Source organism: Carlito syrichta, unplaced genomic scaffold (assembly GCF_000164805.1).
Source record: "Carlito syrichta isolate Samal-C Ts95f unplaced genomic scaffold, Tarsius_syrichta-2.0.1 Scaffold89331, whole genome shotgun sequence".
In the NCBI taxonomy this organism is placed as follows: Eukaryota; Metazoa; Chordata; class Mammalia; order Primates; family Tarsiidae; genus Carlito; species Carlito syrichta.
This window is the reverse complement of record NW_007033427.1, coordinates 90030-105794: the sequence shown is the minus strand read 5'-3', so window position 1 is coordinate 105794 and position 15765 is coordinate 90030. Positions and strand designations below refer to the sequence as shown.

At 45.9% G+C, this 15765-nt stretch overlaps 1 protein-coding gene across 1 annotated transcript in view; it reads left to right on the top strand.

Moving 5' to 3' along the window:
• STYXL1 (serine/threonine/tyrosine interacting like 1) overlaps nt 1-14816 on the top strand; it is a 67268-nt gene extending 52452 nt beyond the window's left edge. The window contains exons 7-9 of the mRNA XM_008058038.2: nt 6580-6677; nt 8273-8385; nt 14557-14816. Coding sequence (XP_008056229.1) covers nt 6580-6677; nt 8273-8385; nt 14557-14688 — 343 coding nt within the window. The 3' untranslated portion in view covers nt 14689-14816. The remainder of the gene's footprint in view (nt 1-6579; nt 6678-8272; nt 8386-14556) is intronic.
• The last annotated feature ends 949 nt before the right edge of the window (nt 14817-15765 follow it).

The following is a 15765-nucleotide window of genomic DNA, read 5'->3' as shown; positions in this document are numbered from 1 at the left end:
GATATTAGATCTCCAGAAAGTTAATACTAAGAAAAAAAGACCGGGCGCGCTGGTTCATGCCTGTCATCCCAGCACTTAGGGAGGTGGAGGCAAGAGAATTGCCTGAGTCCAGGAGTTCGAGACCAGCCTGGGCAACTTGGTGATACCTCGTCTCTACAATAAACCAAAAAATTAGCCGAGCATGGTGGCATATGTCTGTGGTTTCAGATACTTGGGAGGCTGAGGTGGAAGGATCACCTGAGCCCAGCAGGTTGAGGCTGCGGTGGCCGTGAGCATGCCACTGCACTCCAGCCTGGGTGACAGAATGAGACTCTGACTCAAAAAAAAAAAAAAAAAGAAAAGAAAAAAAGACCAATCACAAAAGATTATATACTGTATGATTCCATTTTGTATAGCATTTTTGATATGTCAAAATTTTAGGTATAGAAGACAGGTTAGTGGATTAGGAGAGGAGGTCAAGTGAAGGAGGTAGGTATGGTTATAACAGGACAATGTGAGGAACCTTTGGTGTAGAATTATTCAGTTACTTGAGTGATGGTGGCTCCAGGAACCTACACAAGTGACAAAATTGTATAGAACTTACTATAGACAGATCACACACATTAATATAAGTAAAACTGGAGAAATCGAAATAAGTTTGATAGATCATATTAATGTCAATGCCCTGATTGTGATATTATCCTATAGTTTTGCAAACTATTACCATTGGGGAAACTGGGCAAAGGGTACAAGTGCTCCTTCTATTATTTCTTATACTTACATGTGAAGCTACAGTGATCTCAATACAAATTTTAATTAAAAATAGGCTGGACACAATGGCTCATGCCTGTATTCCCAGTACTTTGGAAGGCCAAGGCAGGAGGATTGCCTAAGCCCAGGAGTTCAAAACCAGCCTGGGCAATATAACGAGACCGCCTCACTACAAAAAATTAAAAAAAAATTAGGCAGACATGTTGGTGCATGCCTGTAGTCCCAGCTACTTGGGAGGCTGAAGTGGAAGAATTGCCTGAGCCCAGGAGGTTGAGGCTGTGGTGAGCCATGATTGTGCCACTGCACTCCAGCTTGGGTGGCAGAGTGAGATTCTGACTCAAAAAAAGTTTTTTAAATTAAAAATAAATAAACAAGGCACAGTGGCACATTCCTGTAGTGCTAGCTACTCAGGAGGCTGAGGCAGGAGGATCACTTGAGCCCAGGACTTCAAGTCCAACCTGGGCAACATAGTGAAACCCCGTCTCTTAAAAATGAATGAATAAGTAATTAGGAAATACAATGAGTAACTTTATGCTAATACATTTGAAAATTTAGATTAAATGAAGTAATTCCTTGAAAGACTCATGCTACTAAAGCTCACTCAATAATAAGTAGATAATATGAATAGCCCTATATCTATTAGATAAATTGAATTCATAGTTTAAAAACTTTGTACAAAGAAAATTTTGTAGCCCATATGGCTTCACAGGTGAAATAATGCCAATTCTATACAAACTCTTCCAGAAAATAAAAGAAGCAAGAACCCTTTCCAATTCCTTCAAGAGGTCATTATTACTCTGATACCCAAATCTGACAACACTTTTCAAGAAAGGAAAACCACAGTCTGATATTTTATGAACATAGGTACAAAAATTCTAAACAAAATTTTGACAAATTGAACCCTAAGTTATATAAAAAGGAAAATATTGCATGATCACATATATTTGTTCCAAGAATGCAAGGTTGGCTTAACATCAGAAAACTAATTAGTGAAATTCTCCATATTAAAAGACTAGAATAGAAAAATTATCCTCAAAATAGATGCAGAAAAATGGCACCCTGCAGCTGCTGAGTCCATACTTACATTTTAAATTTACATAGAGTTGACACTATGCTGGTCCACAAAGCAAGACTCATTAGATTTCAAGAGCTAGAAATAATATGCAGGGGACTTTCAACCACTGTGGAATTAATGTCAAAGGCAATATTAAAAATTATTGTTAGAAAATTCCTAGAAATTTATAAATTAAGAAATAAATTTCTGAATAGCGCTTGGATCAAAGCATAATTCACAATAGAAATTACAAAATACTTTTCAACTACATGATAATGAAAATACAACATATTGAAACTTGTGGAATGTAGCTGAACTGTGCTTAGAGGGGAATTTGTAGCCTTACCTGCAGCTATTAAAAAAGAAGAAAGTCTAAAACTCAACCAAAGTATTAACCTCAAGAAATTATCAAAGGAACAGAAAATTAATCTCCAATAAAGGAGAAAGAAATAATAAAAACAGATTATTAATATAGAAACCATAAAATAGAGAGAAACAAGACTATCAAAATAGTTTTTAAAAACTAATAAAATTGATAAATCCTTGTCAAAGAAAAAAAGAGCTGGTTGTAGTGGCTCATGCCTGTAATCCCAGCACTTTGAGAGGTTGAGGCAGGAGGAATGCTTGAGGCCAGGAGTTTGAAAATAGCCTGGGCAACAAAGCGAGACCCTGTCTCTACAAAAAGAGAAAAATTATCTAGGCACTGTGGCATGCACCTGTAGTTTCAGCTACTTAGAAGGCTGAGGCAGGAGGATCACTTGAAGCCAGGGGTTTGAAGCTGCAGTGAGCCATGATTTTGCCACTGCACTCCAGCCTGGATGACAGAGTGAAACCCCGTCTCAAAAAAACAAAACAAAACAAAACAGATGGCACAAATATTCGTATGTAAAAGAGGGCTCTACATGTTCTACAGATATTAAAAAATTATAAGAGGGATAGTATTATAAAAATTTTATCATGACAAATATGAAAATTTAGATGAATAAATTTAAAAAATAATACCTATCAAAACTGATATTGGGCAAAATATAGAATTAACTTGTATCAACTAATAAATATTCCATAGAGAAATCTCCAGGTCTATATAGCTTCAGTGATGAATTTTACCTAATATTTAAGGAGGAAATAAGCCAATGTTAATTAGTTAATGTCATTTTTTCTTTTTAAAGAATAATAAAGAGGAATAATTATCAGCTTGTTTTATGAGACCGGTATAATCATGATTTACTAACTTTTTTTTTCTTTTTTGAGTTGGAGTCTCACTCTGTTGCCCAGACTGGAGTGCAGTGGTCGCTCCCGGCCACCGCAGCCTCGACCTTCTGGGCTCCGGTGATCCTTCCGCCTCAGCCTTCCGAGTAGCCGGAACTACAGGCGTGTGCTACCACGCCCGGCTAATTTTTTGATTTATTGTAGAGATGAGGTCTCACCAAGTTGCCCAGACGGGTCTTGAACCCGCGGGCTCAGGCAATCCACTCACCTCAGCCTCCCAAGGTGCGGGATTACAGGCTGAGCCACCGAGCCCAGTTTAATAACTTTAAAAGACATTATAATGTAGCAAAATTAGACTAGTTTTCTTCATGAACATAGATGTAAATATCCTAAACAAACTATTAGCACACTGAATACAGTGATATATAAAAAGAATAATATGTGATGACTAAATTGAGCTCATTACAATGATAAAAATCAACCCATGTAATTTACCATATCAATAACATAGAGGAAAAAGTAGGATTATCTCAATAGATGTAGTGAAAACGTGATAATTTTCACTATACATTCATGACATTTAAAAAAAGCTCTTAGCAAACTGGGAATAGAATGGAACTTCCTTGAGCTAATAAGAAAACAATCTACAAAAATCTTTATAGCAAACATTACACTTAATGTGGTGAAATGATGAATGCTTTTTCCATGAGATTAGGAACAAGACAAAGACACCACTGTCACCATCCCTGTTTAACGTTATACTAGAGGCCTTAGTTGGTAACATATGGCAAGAAAAATAAATAAAACAGAAGCAAAAAGGAAAAAATAAAACTTTCAATATGTACAGACAGTATAATTGTATGCACAGAAAAGCCAAAACAACCTGCATATAAATTAATAACTTAGTAAATAAGGTTTCGGGATACAAGATCAATGCTATATACAAGTATCATCTGTTTTTCTCAATACCAGTGAGAAACAGAAAATAAAATTTTTAAAAGATACAATTTATGAAAACATTAATGTATGTAATGAAAGATATGTAAGATCTTTCCACAGAAAATTAAAAAGCATTAGTATGAGTAATTAAAGAGTGCCTGACTAAGTAGAGAGATATACTATGGTTATGGATTAGATTAGAAGAATCAATTTTGTAAAGATGTCATTTCTTGCCTAATTGGTCTATAGATTCAGTGTGATGCCAATAAAGTTCCAGTAGGTTTGTGAAAATTTATATAGTAATTCTAAAACATATATGGAAACACAAAGAGTAAAAAATAGCTGAATATCAAAGAAAACCAAATAGGAAGACTTGCTTTACCAGATATCAAGACTTAATAAAATTACAGCAAGTAAAGCATTGTGATGTTGGTACAAGGGTAGAAAAATAAAACAATGGAGCAGAATAGGGTCCAAACATAGACTCATGCATGTATAGACACTTGAATTTTGACAAGCATTTTCTTCTAAAAATTTACATATATATATTTTTGAGTTTGAGTCTTACTCTGTCACCCAGGCTGGAGGGCAGTGACACGCTCACCAGCCACCACAGCTTTGACCTGCTGTACTCAGGCAATCCTTCCACCTCAGCCTTCCAAGTAGCTGGAACTACAGGCATGCAGCACCATGGCTGGCTAATTTTTTGATTTATTGTAGAGATGAAGTCTTGCCAAGTTGTCCAGGCTGGTCTTGAACCCCTGGGCTCTGGCAATCCTCTTACCTCAGCTTCCCAAAGTGCTGGGAATATAGGCATGAGCCACTGCACCTGGCAAAAATTGATAATTTTAACTTTTATGCTTTGTGATCCATTTTGAAATAGTTTTGTATGTGGTATCAGATCTGGAACAAAGCTCAGTGTTTTGCATATGGATAGCCAACTGTTCCAGCAACATTTGCTGAAAAGATAATTGACTGTGTATAAGGGGCTATATCTAGATTCTTTATTCTTTTCTATGATCTTTGTCTTGACACCAGTTCCACATTTTGACTACTGTAAGTTTATAATAAATCTTGAAACCAGGTACTTTTCTTGTTCTTTTCTAAAGTTGTTTCCTTTGCATTTCCAGATAAATTTTAGAATCGGCTCTAGAGTTTCTACAAAGAAGCCTGATGGAATCTTGATTGGGGCTGAGTTGAATCGATAGGTCAGTTGGGGAGACTTGAGATCTTAACAATGTTCAGTCTCCCAATTAATGTTTATGATCTATCGCTCCCTTCAGTCTTTGATTTCTCTTAGCAATGTTTTCTAGTTTTCAGTGTACAGTAGATGAGTAGATCTTGCACATCTTGTGTCAGATTTCTTCCTAGGAATATTTTGCCTTTTTTGATGTAGTTATAGTTTTCTGCAAAATTTCAAGTTGTGATTGTCTGTTGCTAGAAATCCAATTGATTTTTATATATTGGCCATGTATCCTTCAACCTCCTCCTTCCATGTGCTTTCTTCATTGTGGAACTTTCCCCAGCTCCTCCCCAGTATTGTGTGTAGGTTTTTATCCCAACCTCTAGCCAATTGGACCATGGGCATTTGTCTATGTGTCAGACTGGGAACCTCCTAGAAGCTTGGGAGGAGCCTTCTATGATTCATCTTGTGTCCACTAGGGTCCAGCCCAAGGTCTGGCACACCAGAGACGTTGAGTGACTGCCTGAAAAGATGGAAGACGGATGGGGATGGACAGAGGGATGGACGGATAGATGGATGGGTGGGGTTGGAGTGATGGATGGGAGACTCATGCTTGTATTTGTCACAGCAAGTGCTCGTGAGAAAACAAACCAGCCTGTTTTTGTTTTCTCATCTACTGCAACTTTCTGCATGCCGCAGTGATCTGCGTGTGGCTGAATGTCACCAGTAGACCACAGTCTCCATAAATAACATTTATCAAGTGTTGGCTGCATGCCAGACCTTATGCCAAGCTCCTTGCAGGCACCCTCTCATTAACCACGCCCTACATCTCATTGTGCTCTTCTCTTCCCCTTGCTCGTAGAGCACTGGCCATTCTGACCTCCCTGTTGTTTCTGAAATACGCTAAACACACAGGCTCTCAGAACCTTTGCACTTGCGTTCTCCTTTGCCTGGAACGCTGTCCCCCCAGATAGCCGCCTGGCTTGTTCCCTCACCTCCTGTAGACCCTGCTCTTCAAGAAATCCTTCCCTGATCGTTCCATCTACAACAGCACCCCACCGTCTCCATCGCTTTTGCTCTCCCCATTTGACATAGCGAGCTCGTTCTCCAAGGTCATCAAATATGCTTTCCCACCCTCGTGTGATTATCTAGACCATATTCTAGGAAAGTATCATGTTTTTGGTTAACAGTAATAACACTGCCACATGTATCGTCCTATCTATCGAACAAACTGCTAAACGCTTTACATAGATCACTTCCCTCGGTCTGTACATACCCTTTGGAGATAGTTGCTTTTTCCCTGAGAATGGTTCAGTTACTTGTGCACGTTACCCTTCTTGGTGCTAGCCTAGCATTCTTCCCTGTGGTCCCGCCTCTGTGGACAAGGGACACGACAGTGTGACTGTGCGCGTCTGCCCAGTTACCCAAATGTCCTTCTGTTTAGTTTTGCAGGTGACCCAGACAAGCTTCTGCACATCCCGATAGAAGATTCCCCAGAAGCCAAAATTTCTCCCTACTTACGCCACCTCTGTCACTTCATAGGTAAGGAGCGTTCCCTGACCAGTAGCAACCGGCCTGTGTCTAGAAAGCAGAAGGGCCATGGCACCTCCTCTCCATGCCAGTTCCTGATGGGGATCACGCATGCTCCGAGCCCAACACATACCTGGCCAGTGTGGACGAGCCCCAGGATAGGTCTGGCTTCTCAGGAGCCCTCAGTGACATGAGCAACCATGATGTTTACCTTGGGGCACGGGACCCAAGAAAAGTACCAGATAGTGGGCTGAGCGTTCTGTGTTCTGGCCCAGCTAGATGGCTGTGCCTTGTGGGCCTGTTGTGAAATGAGGATGCTGGCTAATCAGGGGTGCACACGCTCACGGAGGCCTGCTTCTGGCTGGGCTCTGGGGACCAGAGGTGCCCCTCACTCCATCCCAGCCCCCAGCCCCGACCAGCAGGGTGGGGGGGGGTAGAAGACTCCAAAGCCCTTTTGGCTCTGACTCCCACGATTCTCCATGTGTGCACCCAGTCCCCCTCTGCCCTCCCCCCAGGCATGAGTGATGCCCCCCAGTTCTTGAACTTGTGGGGCTGGAGTTGGCAGTCATTGCCAGGACTCAGGACTGCCTAAGGAGAGCAAGACCCCCGCCCCAAAGAGAGCACGGCGGAGTCAGGTGGGAGGCCGCACTCTGTGAGCCTGCCGGGCATCTGCACAGCCCCAGCCCGAGGGGCTGCCGAGGGACCGGGGCATGGCGTCTTGGCCCAGGCCTGCCTTGTTTGTCCAGGAGGTGACAGCCGTTGCTTGGCTGGGATCTGAGACCGAGACTTCCCATGTGTTCCACTGTGAGACATCAGAGCCTTGCGGCCCAGAGGGCCCCTCTCCAGCTTCGCCTCACTGGGGAACTCTGGGCCAGCCCTTGATTGATCGGCGCCTCAGTTTTCTTCCCTGTATGATGAGGCAATTGGCCTTGATCACCTCTGGGTCCTCCTCCTGCTCTAACAGTCTGTGATTTCGCACTGGGTATTTATTGTTGGTTCTTAAGGGTTACCAGACCAGCCCAGCCTGCCGGCTTAGATTTCCTTCCCTACCCCCAGTGGATGAGACTCATGGCCTCAGGGATTATGTGATGATGCTGATATTTCCGTGTCAGGCACTTGGCTAAGCAGAGAACAAAACCAGGCCCTATGGGGTAAGTGGTATACTGCTATCCCATTTTCCAGATGAGAAAGCGGTGGCTTAAAGTAATTTGCCCAAGCCCCGCAACCAGTGAGTGGCAGGGCCAGGATTTGCAACCAGGCTACACTGCCTCTATCTGCACCTGAGTGTTCTTGGGGAATGATCCTGTCATCCCTGAGAGGCAAATTGGAGGCAAGCTTCCTGAACTGGAAGCCTAGAGGCCAGGAAAAGTCCAGGCTGAAAGTGCTGGCATGAGTCTCTCGAACTTCCAGCCAGGTCTAAGAATCTCTCATTTGCCAGACAGTGAAACAGTGTCCTGGAGAAGTCATGTGACTCGCCTAGGGCATGCATGCTGGATCTGAACTTACCCTTGGGCCACAGGCCCACTGAAGTCAGTGTCTAACAGCAACCCAGGCCTGCAGGAAGGAGAGCCATGAATGATTCCCCCCACCCTCTCTTCTTTTTGCAGAAATTCACCTTGAGCTTGGCTCTGTCATTCTGATCTTTTCCACTCGCGGTATCAGTCGCAGCTGTGCGGCCGTCGTGGCCTACCTCATGCACTATTATGAGCAGACCTTGAAGGTACGCATTCCCTGGGCAAGGCTTGGACCATAGCTACTCCAAGGAGGTGGGATCAGAGCTGGATCTTGGAGGAACAGAGCCCCAGCACTGCTTTGGGACCTTAATTGGGGGAGGTAAGGGAAGGGGTCAGGGAGGAGAGCTCCAAGTCTGGGGCATTACCTAGCCCACGATGCCCAAGGTCTAGTTCCCAGTGTTGCAGGCTTGAGGCACACAGGGCTGGCCCAGGGACTCAGGTGACACCAGGCTGCAGGCTGCAATACTATCCATGTGGCCCCCACTGCTGTCAGTCTGTCCACCAGCATTTGTTTGGGGTTGCCCAAGGAGAACTGCTTGATATTCCAGAATTGCAGCACATGCAGGGCTTCAGCAGCCCCCAGCTCCAAGGATTTCCCTTTACCTTGAGCACAGGGTCCAGAGATGGAAGGGAAGCAGGGAGCCATCACGGCAAACCCGGGTGAAACTCAGGGCTTCCAGCTCCCAGGCAGTGCTTCCTCGGGGGCCACCAGTCACAGCGTGTTCAAGGTCTCAGAAGGCTTGGGTAGGACCTGCAAAGTCCCCACATTTGCCCAGGGGTGTGTTTGAAGGAAGGGGAAGGACAAGGAATAACCATGGTCAGAGCCCATTGCTCAGTGTTTTTAGATGTTGCCCCAGTGTACTCTTTTGGGGTGAAGTCGCAGGCTAGAAAGAGCCTTGGGTATCTAGCAATTCTACTTCTGGGTATACGTCCAAAATAAGTGGAAGCCGGGACTTGAACAGATATTTGCACACTCATGTTCATGGCAACATCACTCACAACAGCCAAAAGGTAGAAATGACCCAGTGTCTGTGGACAAGTGAATGAATACGTAAAACATGATATGTGCATACAGCGGAATTGTTCAGCCTTAAAAAGGAAGACATTCTGACACATGCTTCAATGTGAATGAACTTGAGGTGGTAATACTAAGGGAAACAAACCAGTCACAGAAGGACATATATTGTATAATTCCATTCATATGAGGGACCTACAGTATTAAACTCACAGAGACAAAAAGAATGGTGGGTGCCAGAGTCTGGGGAAGAGGGGAATGGGGGTTAGTATTTAATGGGGACAGTTTCAATGCGGGAAGATGCAAAAGTTCCGGAGATGGATGGTGGTGATGATTGTGCAGCAATACTAATGTGCTTAATGCCACTGAACTATACGTTTAAAATGGCTAAGTGGTAAATATCATGTTATGTATACTTTGCCACAATTAAAAAGGGTCTGATGCAAACTCTGAGGGCCTGAAGTCTGAAGATGTGAGGCCTGGATCTCTGTTCTTTCTTCCCATCCAAGGTGAATTTTCAGGTCATTGCTGGGGTCATTGCCTGAGGAATATTTTGGCATGTACTGGGGAGGGGGAGTGACGTTACTGATAAAGCTTGGGAGGGAGAACTGTGCAGACATGACTCTCGAGCCCCCTTCCTCGGAATCTCTCCTTGGAGGGGCCTCTGTGCTGCCTTGTGAGCTGGTAGAACATGAGCTGGCTCCCTCCCCAGCTGGCTAAAGGCAGAGCTCACCCACCTGCGGAGTCCTTGGGGAGTTCCAAGACTTGAGCCCCCTGGAATTTGAAAGGGGCCAATCCAGTGACCTTCACCAGGCCCTGCATGTACTGCCATTCTGGGGCCTTGCTGTCATCCCTGGTTTCCACAGAGAAGGATGGGCACAGAAAGGTCTTCAGAGCCCTCCAACTCTGACATTTAATGTGCTTTCTAGCTCTTCAAGCAAACCACAGTCCTTTCTCTGACCACATCGAAGCAGAGGTCACAGACTGCTTGCCAGGGCTGACTGGGGCAAGAGCGAAGTGAGGAGGGCCTGCCTCTCATTTAGCTCCTCTAAGCTCCCCAGCAGCCAGGCCCAGGTCCTCAAGGTGCTGGGGTGCATGCAGGCTTGGCAACTCAAGCTTTATTGGCCCTTCAGGGAGATGCACAGCTCATCTTTCTGGGCTTGCCCCAAATAAGTGGACACGGACTTGAACAGATATCTGCACACTTACGTTCATGGCAGCATTACTCACAAGAGCCAAGAGGTAGAAATGACCCAGTGTCTGTGGACAAGTGAATGGGTATGTAAAACATGATATATACATACAGTGGATGAATCTTGAGATGGTTATACCAAGTGAATCAAGCCAGTCACATAATGGGTCAGTGGGTAGCAGGTGCTTGGCCTGAGGTCCAGGTGATCCTGCTCTCAGGAGACCCTGATGTTTTCTTCCTGGTGCAGCGATTTTTGTCTCATCTGCAGGGAAGTCCGACTTGTTCCTGGCCACTCTGGCTAGAGATGCCATTTAAATAGCCCTTGGCCAAAAACGTGGTGCAGCCCACAGGGCCGCGTGTGGCAGTTAACTTTTCCTGCTACCAGGCAGTACCCTGGATGGCTGACACTGGTTGACCTGGGCTCTCCTCTGCGGGAGATGTTCCTGCTTTCCATTGTGTGGTACTGGGGTCCTGGGAGTCAGGCTCCCTATACACCCTTTGGGGATGCCATGCCTCTGGCTGTTGTCAGCTTTGCTGTTATGATCAGGAACCTCAAGACTGGCAAAGAAGGGCGGGGCTCACAGGCCCAGCGGACTGCTTCCTGGGCCCCAGCCTAGCTTCTCAGGTGCTAAGGCCAAGGGTGGGAGGCGGGGTCAGGGAGGGAGGCAGGAAGAACCTGGTGCCCAGAGTCGCTGGCGCCCAGAGCCACTGGGCTTGGGAACACGGTTGTGTGGGGTTCTGGAGCCAGCAGGCTCTTAAGAAATCTATTTCAAGCCGGGCTCGGTGGCTCAGCCTGTAATCCCGCGCCTATGGGAGGCTGAGGTGAGTGGATTGCCTGAGCCCGTGGGTTCGAGACCCACCTGGGCGGTGAGACCTCATCTCTACAATAAATCAAAATGAGCCGGGCGTGGTAGCGCGTGCCTGTAGTTCCAGCTACTCGGAAGGCTGAGGCGGAAGGATCGCTGGAGCCCAGCGGGTCGAGGCTGCGGTGGCTGGGCGCGGCCACTGCACTCCAGTCTGAGCGAAAGAGTGAGACTCCAACTCAGAAAAAAAAAAAAAAGAAAGAAATCAATTTCAGTATCTTTAAGCTTCTAGGAGTAGCTTTGTCCCCTAAAGACCTTCAGAGAAAAAAAAAAGCACAACTCACAAAATACTATAGTAACTGACGTTGACGAGTGCTTCCTACATGCCAGGCCATTTTAGTATTTGTGTATAATAAAAACATATTCACAATAACCCTGTGGCATAGCTGCTATTATCCCCATTTTGCGGGAGGCATAAGGAGGCTGGGTAATTTGTCCCAGCCCTAGAACTGTAAATGGCAAAGCTGGAACCCAAAGCCAGACAGCTTGGCTGGAGAGTCTTGGCTTTCCATAGGGCCCGAAAGTGGCAGGGAGCACTCTGGCCTTGCAGTCTGGAGAATGGGGCCTGGGCTGGGCAGTGCCCCCTACCACATGTGACCTGGGCATGTCCTTTCACCTTTCTGTCCCCTCAGTAGCTAGAATGAGGCTGATAGCACCTGTCCTTCCTACCTGCTGTGTTGGCTGTGAAAATCCCAACTCTGGAAGGGAGATGTGTGGGCTAGGGGTGGGGAATGTGGTTTCTGCTTCTTCCTCAAGGGCCTGTTCTGACCCAGTCAGGTCTTAGCAAACCTTTTTAACTGCACTGCTCTGCGCCCGGACATCATGTAGAAAAAATTGTAGTAAAATACACATAACAAAATTTATCATCTTAACTATTTTTATTTTTTGAGTTAGAGTCTCACTCTGTCGCCCAGACTGGAGTGCAGTGGCACACTCACGGCCACCCCAGCATTGACCTCCTGGGCTCTGGCGATCCTTCCACCTCAGCCTTCTAAGCAGCCAGAACTACAGGTGCATGCTACCATACCTGGCTAATTTTTTTTTAATTTATTGTAGAGATAAGGTCTCATTGAGTTGCCCGGGCTGGTCTTGAATCCGCGAGCTCAGACAATTCACTTGCCTCGGCCTCCCAAAGTGCTGGGATTACAGGCTGAGCCACCAAGCTCCATCTTAAACTATTTTTAAATTTATTATTTAGTAGTGTTAAGTAGTCTCCCAAATCTTTCCATCTTGTAAAACTGAAACTCTTATCTGTTAAACAACTCCCGATTCCACCCATTAGCCCCTGGTAGCCACTAAATTTTCTATCTCTGTGAATTTGACTACTCTAGGTACCTTATGTAATTTCCTTCCTTTTTAAGGCTGAATAATATTTTATTATATGTAGCATTCACTAGTGAACCCATCTGAGCTGGGGTGCTTTCTGTTTTGGAAGGTTATTAATTTTCTTTAATAGATATAGGCATATTTAGATTGTCTATTTCTTCTTGTGTAAGTATTAGCAGATTATATCTTTCAAGGAATCGGCCAACCAAATTTTGCGGGAATGTGTTATTAAATTTGCGAGCATAGAATTGTTCACAGTATTCTTTTATTAACCTTTTAATGTCCATGGGATCTGTAGTGATGTCTCCTCTTTCACTTCCAATAACAGTAATTTGTATCTTCTTTTTCTTAGTTAACCTGGCTCAGGTTTATTGATTTTATTGATTTTTTTTAAAAACCAGCTTTTGGTATCATTGACTTTTCTCTGTTGATTTCGTGTTTCCAATTTCATTCTTTTGCTTGTAGATACTTAGTTTTACCAGCACCATTTGTTGAAAAGACTGTCCTTTCTTCCATTGAATGGTCTTGACACCCTGTTGAAAATCACTTGACTCTACATGTAAGGGTTTATTTCTGGGTTGTCTATTCTATTCCATTGATTTATTTGTCATCATGGCAGTACCCAACTGTTTCAATTACTGTAGCTTTGTAATAAGGTTTGAAATCAGGAAGTGTGAGACCTCCAACTTTGTTCTTTTTAAAGATTAAAAATTTTTTAAATCTATTTTTAAAATGTGGAGTACAATTCAGGGTTAGGTATATAAATGTTCATTATGCAGGTACCCTTGTTGATGAGGTGTGTCCTTCCCCCCCACTGGCAGGTTCCCACTACTGCCATTCCCTTTTTTATAGTATTTTGATAATTGTTCAAGGTCTGCTTATGAGTGAGAACATGTGGTACTCAGTTCTTTGTTTCTGTGATAGATCACTTAGTATTGTAGACTTTAAGTCCATCCAAGTTGTAGCGAAGTTCATAATTTTGTCCTTCTTTATGGCTGTGTAATATTCTATTGTGTATATATACCACTTTAAAAAAATATCCAGTCCTCTTTTGATGGGCAGCACAGTTGGTCCCATGTTTTTGCTCTTGTGAACAACGCTGCAATAAACATGCCTATGCTGGTATGTTTTTCAGAGAGTGCTTTGAGTTCCTCTGGGTATATTCCCAGAAGGGGGATGGTGGGGTCATATGGAAGGTCAATTTTTAGATCTTTTAGGAATCGCCAAACTGTTTTCCTGGATTGGATGGCATTTATTTCTTTTTCTTGCCTAATTGTTCTGGCTAGGACTTCTAGTACTGTGTTAGATAGAAGTGACGAAAGCAGGCACTTCTGCTCCTGAGCTTGGAGGAAGCACTTTCAGGGTCTCACCGTGGAGCATGATGTCTGCTGTGGGCTTCCCATATACGGCCTTTAGTAGGTCGAGGTAGTTTCCTTCTATTCCTAGTTTGTCAAGGAACCGTGTCGCCTTTTCCTTTGTCCTCAATCCAGATAAGACCAGCTGCTCACCTTCCTTTGGGTAATAATAACTCTTTCTGCACTTGAGGATGGAAGCCAAAAGAAGGCAGCTTCAACTTTCCTTCTTCAGAGAATGTGTCCACAGTTCTCTTCTCTTTTCCATTAATTCATCCAGTCACAATGCAAACCTTTGTTGAGGCCACATTGTATGCCAGGCTTGGCACAGTGGTTTCCTGTCCACATGGGGTTTCATATATGTTGTCTCAGTCTTCCCAGGAGCTGTTTGAAGTGGGAATTATTTCCCTCCAGATTTAGATGCAGAGGTGCAAAAGGGCTTGCCCAAGGCAGAGCCAACTCCTATGACTCTAGCTAATTAACCCTGGGGTGCTCTGTTCTGTTTCAGCCCTTAAGTCACGTTTCTGGCCTTGGGCCAGTGCCTCCTGTCCCTCCTGAGCTGGCTGTGGTCTAGGCGGAAAGGGCCCAGAACCAGTCCTGAAGTCTGCCTTTTCTCTTGGCATTTGTAGAGGTCCTGGACCTATGTCAAGAAGTGCAAAAACAACATGTGTCCAAATCAGGGCTTGGTGAATCAGCTGTTGGAATGGGAGAAGACCGTCCTTGGAGACTGCGTCACTGACATCACGGATCTGTTGTACTGATCTTCTCTGCAGCCCAGCCACGGGCCTGAAGAACCTTGACTGGGGGCTTTTTGTGGGTGGAGGGCCAGAGTGTGTGTGCACACCCAGGTCCGTCTGGAAGAAGAATGCCCTTGTGGCCCGAAGCCTCACGCCAGCCTTCTGCACTGGTTCTTCCCTGGCTCCCTGATCACACACATCGCAGGCGCACCCTGCCCAGGCTCAGCGGGAACCCGCGTTCCTGGGGCATCCTGGACCACCCCCACTGCACTCGAGGCTGCCTCTGGAACAGCATCCTGCTGCTAGAGCAGCTGCCGCACATGTCCCTGATGGCGTGGACCCTTTGGAGGCTGTCTGGGTGAGGGGGGCAGGAGTTTCTCGTGTTGCTCACAGGGGGTGTCCCGACGCCCACCCGTGGGTGGAGATCACCCGGCCCAGAGATGCCAAGCCCAGCCTCGGCACGGGCCCCGGCCTCCCGGGACGAGGGCACACCCTTGCCTCGTCCCGGTGCCCCAACACCCAGTGCCCCCTCGATCGCTGGATACAGGTTTATTTGCCTTGCTCGGCACTCACTTCCGCCTGGCTGTGTTCACGCAGGAGACGTTTTCATCCTCTCATCCCAGGATTCTAGAAACTCCTAAGGTGTTTCAGGGAGCTGGTTCCTAATGCACCTCCCCAGAGCTGCGTGTGCAGCGCCCACAGAACACACTGGGAATTCCAGAGGGCACAGACAAGGGCACTGGTGGGGCGCTTAGGATGGCGGTCGATGCAGGGCCTTCCCCAGCTCCATTCGGCGCCCCTTCCCGGCCACCGCCCGGTGGGGCTGGGGACAGAGATGCCTGTCATCCAGCCTCCTAGGACTGTCCGCAGAAGGATGGAGGGGCCGTAGTTCCACCAGCAGAAGGGCGAGACTTCAGGGGCCGGGGCTTTGCCAGACGGGGGCGGGCTCCCCAGCGTCTGGGGTGGAACAGGGCCCGGTTGGCGGCAGAGCCCGGGCCCTGTCCGGCTGGGGACCCCCTGGCAGGAGCGCGGGGCGGCCTCGCCTGGGGTCCTGGGAAGGGCAGCCTGGGGCTGAGGCGGGGTCGTGGGCCTGAGCCTGGA